General features: G+C 43.9%; 2 protein-coding genes across 2 annotated transcripts in view; both read right to left on the reverse strand.

The window, feature by feature from the left end:
* creb3l1 (cAMP responsive element binding protein 3-like 1) overlaps positions 1-2,791 on the reverse strand; it is a 26,966-nt gene extending 24,175 nt beyond the window's left edge. Inside the window, exon 1 of the mRNA XM_053417573.1 lies at positions 2,434-2,791. Within this exon, the coding sequence (XP_053273548.1) occupies positions 2,434-2,544 (111 nt within the window). The 5' untranslated portion in view covers positions 2,545-2,791. The remainder of the gene's footprint in view (positions 1-2,433) is intronic.
* Positions 2,792-4,249: 1,458 nt separating this feature from the next.
* On the reverse strand, positions 4,250-9,408 carry zgc:110699 (uncharacterized protein LOC325371 homolog). Its single transcript, XM_053417575.1, has 8 exons — positions 9,392-9,408; positions 9,187-9,300; positions 8,387-8,443; positions 8,175-8,248; positions 7,818-7,956; positions 7,243-7,336; positions 7,047-7,118; positions 4,250-6,711 (listed from the first exon to the last, which is right to left on the reverse strand). Exons 2-8 carry the CDS (start codon positions 9,236-9,238, stop codon positions 6,603-6,605), a joined length of 597 nt encoding a protein of 198 aa, XP_053273550.1. The 5' UTR covers positions 9,239-9,300; positions 9,392-9,408; the 3' UTR covers positions 4,250-6,602.
* Positions 9,409-9,978: the final 570 nt, after the last annotated feature.

Raw genomic sequence — 9,978 nt, forward strand, 5'->3', positions numbered from 1 at the left:
TGATGAGCTATTCTCAGTCAATCTAGTGGCTCTTGTATCTGCTTATGAGGGTTTGAGGAGTGAAGACTTTATCCATGTAGTTATCAACAGGGCACAAACCTAACCTGAGATAAATAACAGGCAGAGCAGAAAGTGTCTGTTTCCCTGTGACGTCCATATTTCAACCATCTTCGGAACAGAGACGTGAGGACAGACATTGGACACAGGCATCGATCACTTCTGCCCTTGCACTGCTTGAATGTGCCCAACACCGTGCTCTCCACTCATCCTTGGACGTACCAGCCTTTTCTCTATTTTCAATCAATATTTTTTTTACCATTAACACTGGATGGGCTGGCATGTAATGTGACAGATGCTGTTCATGGGGACCAGGTGGGGTGACTCACAACGACTGGGCGCTATCAGTGCAGAACCAGAGAAGCAGAAGGCAAACTTTGCATTAAGCAGCTGCTGAGGTGAGCCGCTTGGGCTAAAAATGAGAAGGAATATTGGGTTTACAACAATGAGGTGGCCAGACATGACTCCAGACGAAAGCCGATGTGTAAATTTGGAAGCTGTGTGCGATAAGTTCAACCTATCCACGTTTGTGAGGCGATGCAATGTCAGTATTTGTGTTTGCAGATTATCTATGGCACACAAAGAGTCCCCAAGAGTTCCAGTAAATACAGCAGCAGATTGCTGAGGCCGAGCCCCTGAGAGCCGCTCACATGGACACCCCATCCTTCTGCACACCGCTGGAGACAGAAACAGAGGGATAACCAGATAACCTGTCTGTGATTTCCTCCCTGTCACATCTGATCCACACAGCTGCAGATTACAGACTGAGGAGAGACGGGAGTATGTATAAGCGTTGGCTCATCGGCCGCCCTTTCCCATGTCCTCAGCGACACAGCCCAGCCCAGCGGCTTCACAGCGGAGTGGACGACTTTATTTAGAACGGAGACAGAGGGGTATAAACCACAAGCAGACTGCTCGGCTGACTCACCGGCTAAAATAAAGAGAAACTGTTTAAAAAGAGGAAAGAGAGAATGACAGAGTTGGTGGAAAAGAGAGAGAGGGAGAGAGAGAGAGAGAGAGAGAGAGAGAGAGAGAGAGAGATGATAGAAGGAAAAGACACAGAGGGTGATACTTTGATATTTATCATGAAGCACTGCAACAGGCTGTCACTGCTGTTTCCTTGAATTAGAAGAAAAGCTTGGTCGAGCACAGAGCACATTTGGTATTAACACGCCCACAGACCTCTTGTCATTCATTAAGAATCTCTCGTGAGTTAGATTCCCCCATGTTTACTTATGTCCCTAATGCAGCACTTGAGCTTCTTCAAACCAACACGCCCATGATTGTGTTGATTAAAAAACATGATAACTGCTCGACCACATCCTGATGTTCATCGCGGCAGCCGCTGAAATTAAAGATGCAGCGTCTCAGGTGCTGGGGGGGGGGGGGGGGGGGGTACTTTGCCTCCAGTAACCTGTTGTATTTGGATGATACGGAGACGAGGGAGGTGGGAACAGGTGTTTTTTTTTTAAAGAAGGGGAAGGATTTAATTGTCGTCTAATTTTTCACAGTCTGGACTCTGTGTGTGTGTGTGTGTGTGTATGTGTGTGTCTGTGTGTGTCTAGAGTGGAGCAAGATTCAATAAGTTATCAATACAATTAACTTTTCAATGACTCCACTAAACATTTTAAGTGAATTAGTTATAAAATACACACTCAATACAGCCATGTGGGATTTTCGCTTTTAACACTGCTTTAAATCATTATTTGTCATCATCTTACTCTATTAATTGTGTATTACTTAGGCTTTATTATTATTATGGACTTGAGTTGATGCGATTAAGATGTGTAGAGATCGGTTAACACCACTTGCCTTGGTTCTAGTTAAAGTTTGATTTAGCTTAACACTTAGTTGGAAAGTATTGAACAATGTATTTACACAAAGTCTCCTGTAGCTATCCTTATAAGGACTTTCCATTGACTTCCATTGATCGTGCAAAGCCAAATCAAAACCTTATCCGCAGGACCAACTCATGCCTGATCAACCTTAACCTATCCACAATTAATATCTTAACCTTAACTTAACCACAACTGACATCTTAACCGTAAACACAGCGCCTCTGAAATGTCATGGGAACCAGGCTTTGGCTTTCCCCCACACACACACACATAAATAATCAGGTGTGCCATTGACTGCAACACCTGCCAGCTGCACACACGCACGCACGCACACACGCACAGAAAGCACACTTATGCACGAGCCCCGGATGTCAGTCAGGATCTAATAACTATCACCGCCCTCCTGAGGTCCGGCTCCGGGCGGAACACACAGCAGGGGTCTGTTTGATTTAATGACTTTCTCCCAGGTGACACTTTGTTTCATTCTGCAGTGACACACCGAGGGGCGGGTGGGGGTTCGGGGGTGACGAGGACTCACCACATTAGTGAGGAAGTCTCCGTCGCTCAGCTCCTCCAGGTCCAACAGGTTGGCTCCACCGGTGGGGTAGAGTCTCTCTGCGGCCAGACTGTCCAGGATAGACTCCATCATGGTTCCGTGTGTGTGAGGAGGACTGATCAGATTCAGCTCATGGAACCCAAGCGGTTCCTTCTTCTCCCCGTGAGAGAGTGTGTATGATCGTGTGTGTGCGTGTGTGTGTGTGTGTGTGTGTTTGTGTGTGTGTGAGTGCTGCCGCTCCTCACGTCACCGGAGTGTGAAGCCGCCGGTTTGAGGATCGGTGTCCCGGTGCCGCTTCTCTTCCTCCGGTGACAAACTCCAGCAATGTGGAGGATCCATCCAGCTGTGCGCGTGCTCCGGGCGTGCGCTGTCTCCCCCCCAAACCCCACGCGAGCATGAATATTCAGAAGAAGAAAACCACGCCCCCTGCCTCCACCTCCGGCGTCAAATAACGGGCACGCGCGTTCGCAATTAAGGCAACTCAATTAAGAGTTCATTTCAATAATGTTATTTTTAAGTAAAAGTACCCAGAGCACACTAATACACTTCTACTTCATACAAGGTAAACTATTCCAGTTATACTTTTCACCCTAATATAAGTACACAAGTATATGAAAAAAGTTAGAATTTAAAATAAAAGTACTGTTTTTTTTACTGTTATATTATTATTAATGCATTGAAATAACAGCAATAATTACATTTTGCAATTGCAATAAAACAAATCACATTATCATCACAGATGAAAAACAGTTTGGAATTTTGCAGCAATTAGGTAAATACAGTATTTGAGTAAATGTACTTAGTTAATTTCCACCACTGTTTTTAATCCCCTTATCCATTTATCTCATAGTTAATAATATTTGTTTTGACTTTTGTCAGAAATCTTGTAGAATTATAAATCTGTGTTGCTGGGATAAGGCGTCTGCTTACGTCTGCTATATGAAACAGGCGATGTAGATTACACTGGGTGTAATATATCCCCCTGTAGGTAAGAGGACATCATTGCAAATTGAATTGAATATTATCAGGTATTGGTGTTCATATACCTTCTTCAGTGAGGGACAAATTGGTCTTTCACATTCACAATTTCTCAGACTCATCTATCTCATCCTCCTCTCCCATTCTGCACTGAAACACTGAGACAGACAGAGAGAGAGGTAGAGACACCTGCAGCGGGGCGAGATAAACCATTGGGTTGCAGGCATGTGTGTGTGTGTGTGTGTGTGTATACACCGCAGCTCTGACCAGTTACCCAATCTGGTTACTTTTAGCCACTGGCACTGAATCACTCAATCTCTCCACTTTTTTACCCAAAACTGAAATATCTCAGCATGAAACTCTGCACATACATTGATTATGAATTTAATTAGAGCGCCACCATGAGGCTGGACTTTGTTTTTTTTGTCATTTAATGTTTCGTGGAATTTTTAGTGGTAATATCTATAGCAAAGGATAGGAGATATTGACCATAGACTGTATATAAAGATGGATGACATGACTGCTCACCAAAAGTGACGCCAAAGTGTCTTGATTGCCCCCTGGAGGTTGGCCACAGTATAGGTCATAAACCCTGCCTCCTCAGTGTTAACAGATAGGACAGGGACCAAACTAAAAAGTCCCGTTCAAACAAGGTCACTGCAGAGGGTGTGGTGGAGGCGAAAAGACGGAGCTCCTTTGTAATAATGGATCGTAACGATTACCATCATGCATCTGTGGGTCTGTTTTATATTCCTTTTCAAACGGTTACCTAATGATCTCCTGTTACTCTCCAACCTCTTATTTCCTTCCTTGTTTTTCTTTTTTGTGTTTTCCGATTCTTACTCCTTCTGCTTCCACCCCTCCCCAGCTGGGAGCAGCAGAACAAGTAATAAACACTTTGACATTTTATCACCTTCTAAAGTTTTATGGTTTTATATCATTTCTAAACAGCAGGCGCCGACTCAGCAGACACGGAGTACCATCAACATCATTTAGATTTAATATCGTGGTAGCAAGAAATCAAATTCACAGTCAAACTGGGGCATGATGAATGAAAACAAATGGCTGCTGGTCAGGGAGGAAGAAGAGGGGCCTCAATGAAGAAGACGAGGAAGAATCTATCATTTTTCATAGGTTATTTCTCATATGTTCACACAAGATAGTAACTATCACCTGTCGTCAATACGTCCAGTTATTCAGGAGGAATTCATGTGTTTATCTTAAATTGATCTGATCTGTACAAACGTATCAGAATCTCAAAGCTGAAGTTTTTTTCTCCTGCTCATCTGTTGATGCACATCTCCACAGGCGGCTCCCCGATTGGCCGTTGGTGTGACGATGCAGGTGTATGACTCATCCTCTATTCTTAGCCAATGAGGTGACACGGGATGCTGACCTTTCATCGCCTTGGTGACCGCTGTGACGTCACTGCTGCTGTCATCATCCTCCTCGGCGCTGTGAGATGATTGGTGGCATCAGAGCCCCGGGGTGGAAAACACACAGTTTATACATGTGCGTGAGTCAATGATTCCCTCACCGCACTGTCACTGTCACACAGCTCCTCTTCATCGTCACAGCTTCTGTCTTCATCAACCCCTCTGCTGAGGATTAACAGGCGTATTCACAGCAGCACCCTCTCATGACTGTGAATACAAATTCATACTTTGACATTAATGAGTTCATACGTCCAAGCAGTCGGAAACAAATGGTCAGCACAAAACCTAACAGGGCTCCCATTAAGTCCTAATCAGAAAATTAACCCCCAACAAACCATCACCAAAACCACACCATTAATTTATACTTATTTCCTGTTCGGTTGTGAAAAATAACAGGGATTTGTTCTGATGTAAAATCTTAGGAATAAATCATCTTTACTGAAGCAACTAACTACTGGAGGCAGTTTCTTTTCATACTGTGTTTTATCTTGTCTTGTCTCATACTTTGAAATTGCATTACGTGGTTTAAATCCTGCATTTGAAGGACAGATCCCACCATTCGTCTGTGGTGGTACATTAGGGCCCATTAGGAGCTTGTTGGTGGTTTGTTGGTGGCAGCTGGGTGGAGGAGTTCATGTATAATAAGTGAACAGTGTGGTGGGATGGAGAGGAGGTAGGTTTTTCCCATCTTATCTTTACATGTGGCTGGAGATAAAACAGTCTGCATAAACATGTCTTCAGACTCGGCAGCTTTAAGACTTCTTCCCTCCTCTGCTCCTCACAAATAAAATGCCAATGTGTTCCTCCCCTGTTTCAGTCTATCCTCTTTTCTTTCTTGTTTCCTCTCTATCTGTCGTTGATCAGGGAGTTCAGAAGTTCAGAGAGAGCGATGAGACGAGGGGGGATACGCAGGGGGAACGACAGAAACCCATCTGAATAACGCCAGCACTGTGATGAAAGACAGCCTCGTCCTTTACACGCCGTTACATAATCAACACACACACAACAAGTACAAGTTTAACTGTGTTGTCTATCTACAGGTAAGAGAAATCAGCATGTGTGACGACAATGACAGGAATGATAAAAGTATGTGGGCACCGTAACATTGGGTTTCTGGATCATCTCATTCCAAAACAATGGGACTAAATCTGCTGCTGTTACCTCCTCTGCTTCTCTGTTCCTCCATCCAGCTGCACCAGGGTGTCCACATACATTTGGCCATTTGGTGTATTTGACCCACTGTGCAGACTGTGACTCTACCGCCCTCCAGTGGAAGAGGAAACAAACTACAAACTAGGACACATAAATCTATGGATGTACAGTAAATATACCAACTTCATTTTATTTTATAATACATACTTCTATCTATTTTAGTTGTATTAGCCCGCTACATATACCCACTGTTAAATCATTGTATTCATCCTGCTTCTGCCTCTTTTCTAGATGATAGCGCTGAAATTGGGCAGCAGTATCACAAACTGTATGTTCTACCAGTTTGGCTTAAAGTGACATTTCTTGTACTCATCAGCTTTAAATCACAAAACATCACAAATGGGTCATTTTTGTGATGTCGTAGACTCTTCCTGCACGATCGCTGAATCCAGAAAGGTTGAAGCTTAAACCAAACAGTGTCCTAACATCTTTTTGTGTCAGTGCCACAGGGCCGATATCATGTCAGCAGGGATTTGTCAAATGTCCCTGTGTAACTGTAGCTTGGGAAGCGTTTGTCTTCTGTGGTCACCACTGCATGGTCTTTGACCGCGTCAGTTTCCTGGTCAGAGCGTGGCGAACCGTCAGCATGTAGGAGCGCCGGTCGGGCAGAGGCTGCTGCTGATCCACCACCAGCCTGTCGGACACGCGACACAACATGTCACCAATAACAATCAATATACTTCAGCAGTTTTGTTCTCACAGGGAACTTAACAGTACAAGTGCCGTCAGATATTGAATAAACTGTGACTTGACAAAAAGATATCAAAATGTCTTTCTAACGATTTTCAATCCTTTCTTTTCTAGCCACAATTTATCTTTTTGCTCCTCCATTTCATTTGTGCTTTGCAAAGAGCAAATCAATCACAGCCTCAAAAGTCAAGACTACACACAGATTGTTTCGAGGACAAGTGTGTCTTTTTTTGTGTGTCTGTGTGTACCACAAACTGTGTGAAGTATGGTCAAACACACCTGATGAGTTGAAACACTGCTGCCTCCACAGATGAAATGGCTTCGGCCACTGACAGCTCCCTGAAACCACACCTACACACACACACATACATACATACATACACTTGAATTTCTCTGACAACTGACAAATGAAAAGGTTTTGTATTCGTACCATCTAACAAATACAATAGAATTCAAACTTCCCATGCACACAAACCTTAAATCCTTGGCCATTCGCTGTCCTTCCTCTGCTGTCACCTCCCGCCCTGATTCCAAATCAGCCTTATTTGCTACTAGCACTGTAGGAACGACTGACACACACAGACACAAACACAAAGTGAAGACAATAAACCGAAATGATGACTCTGTTAGCTCTGTGTCACGTTAACACTTACCTACAGGACGCTCTAAACATGGAATGTACATCGCTGCATGTGTGTGTGTGTGTGTGTGTGTGTGAGGGGATGACAATAGACAGATGTCAAACAGAGGATGACCAGAGACAAACTGCACTTACAGAGTGAACATAATGAACACGTTGTTCCTCTGGAGATCATACTGCTGGCTCACTGCCTCAGTATACGTCTACAACATTTTTTAAACACTGACAGTATAATATATATATTAAGGTTCCTTAGTAGAGATATTAGAAATAAAATAATCGTACAAAGTTAGTGGAATTAAAGCCACTTATTAGGTTTTTACATCTCCCTGTGGAATTAGTTACAGGGAAAAACTCCACATGTCCCAATGAAATCTCCTAATGTCCCAGTCAGAGGGGTGTGTTCCTACCCAGGCTCTGTTTGGTTTGTTCGATGAGTTTCTTGATGCGCGGGACCTCCAGGAAGCTGAGGCGCTGTGTGATAGAGTAGAGCAGCAGGAAACCGTCAGCCCAGCGGATAGACGACTCCAGAGAAGCCACAGTGCTGTCCTGGAGAAGATCAGGCCTCAGTGAATATGGGGAACTATGACGCATTCAAAGATATCATTATAAACCATTGAAATGATTTATTGGCATGAATAAAGGAAATAAATCAAACAGCAAACTTCCCTGATCCTTAAGCCTTGAATGCTCCCTGGGCTCAGTCATCCAGGAATTCACAGACCCACAGCTACCTTCATAACTTCAACTTCAACTTCAAACATTACCTTACAAGCTACGTCCAGAATCTCCAGGTCCACAGTCTCCTGGTCCACCACCCGACTACATCTGTAGGTCACCTCTGGGGCAGATTAACAGACACATTATATTCATATTATTTAATCAGGATGCAGTGATGGAAGCGATGCACTATGGATGTCCCCAACTATTTTCTCCATGTCCGTAACGTTCATTGTGATAAACACTTGTGCGGTCTTACCCTTTTTATGGTCGTATTCGCCAATGAAGCGTTTTGTTATGAAGCGGACGCACAGCGCTGGAGACAGAAAACAGACTCGGTGACTGCAGCCAGAAACACACACTCACAAAGTAATTTTGCACATGTATACACGCACACACGATCTGATCACACATCTGATCAGTGTGTTCACGTTACATTATGTGACAGACGCTTTGAGACGGAGCCTCCTTGTGAAGTTCCCTGACTTGTTTAAACAGATGCACAAACGCTCTCAGGGTTTGTGTGGAAGGCGTCTGGACGGGTTCATGTTTGTTTGACTTGAGCGTCTGGTGTTCGAGGGCTCACTTTCCCTCACGTGGGACACAATAACAAGTTGAAGCTTCTTCAACTTGTTCTTCGAGACTCTACGGATGGGTTGCAATTCATATTTTCATTTGTTTAAGCATAACAGCTTGACAAAAAGAGCACAACATTTAAAGGAAATCATAATTCTTGCATGAACAGCACGACACAGTGAAGGAATCTCCACCATGAGAGTGGACCTGATGGGAGACAGGCAGTGGTTTGGCAGTAAAACAGTCAGACGAGGTCACAGAAGTGCACATTTCCACTTCAGCGCTCGGGAAGACGGGTCAACCTCGGACCCGTGTAACATTTCCATATTAAGCAAAAATCCTCCACAACCATGAACAAAATCTAACCCTAAACTCCACCTTTTAATTCCTTTAGCTGGATTACTGCTTTCGCTTACATAATCCAAAAATGTACACTCGCAGGTCCATCCTGTATGTGTGTGTGTGCTGCTGTGTGTAGTTTACCTGTTTTTCCAGTGTTCTGAGCTCCCAGAATGAGGAGTTTAACTGGGACCATTTTACTGCCGGGGCCACTGTTAGTCCACGGTCTGCTGTCTTCTTTGTTCCGGCATGAAAACCCTACAGAGAATATACCACAATATGAAAACATAGAAATATATATAGATAAGTGTATGTATAAGTAAACACTGTAAGTTGCAGCAATACTCACCTTTAAGTGGAAAAGAGTTCCAGATATGGAGTAAAACGAGTGCCAGACACTGAGCAGACGAAGAGGAAAGAAGGGATGGGACTCTCTCCTCTCCGTCTCTGTGTGTTTAAGTGTGTGCGCCTCTCTGCTTGTGTTTGCTTTTAAGGGCTCTCTCCCTCTCTTTCTCCCTCTCTCTCTTCCTCAGGGAACAGTATATGACAAGAGCCATTTGTCTGGAGGAGAGATGTTCAGCTCCAGACGCCAGTGTCCCATTCTGGATCCATTCAAAACACGTGTAAACACACTTTTAAGAGACGAGCAAACAAATACTGATTCTGAGATGAAGGCCATCCTCACTATAATGGTTTGGAGGCTCAACAATCAAAATGCTTGGTGAGCTGGAGGGACGTTTTTGGAAGTTGGGTGTGGTGCGGTGTGTTGCGCCCAAAAACAAACACAGTGAATGTGTCTGGAACTAAAGCTGCAATTACACTGGTGCTGTAATTGCTACTGTAGCTTGTGGAAATGTACCATTTTCTTTCAGATAACAGCTGGACAACAAACAGTCCCAGGTCGTTTAGAGTCTGAGCTCATTTACGTGACAAGAT

This window comes from Pleuronectes platessa, chromosome 24 (assembly GCF_947347685.1).
Source record: "Pleuronectes platessa chromosome 24, fPlePla1.1, whole genome shotgun sequence".
NCBI classification, from domain to species: domain Eukaryota; kingdom Metazoa; phylum Chordata; class Actinopteri; order Pleuronectiformes; family Pleuronectidae; genus Pleuronectes; species Pleuronectes platessa.

Excerpts from the sequence above, each read along its gene's own strand:
- zgc:110699 (XM_053417575.1), bottom strand. The coding sequence starts at position 9,238 with ATGGTCCCAGTTAAACTCCTCATTCTGGGAGCTCAGAACACTGGAAAA. Across the intron at positions 8,444-9,186 it reads TCAGAACACTGGAAAAACAG|CGCTGTGCGTCCGCTTCATA; the intron begins GTAAACTACACA and ends TTCTGTCTCCAG. Across the intron at positions 7,957-8,174 it reads TTCTGGACGTAGCTTGTAAG|GACAGCACTGTGGCTTCTCT; the intron begins GTAATGTTTGAA and ends GATCTTCTCCAG.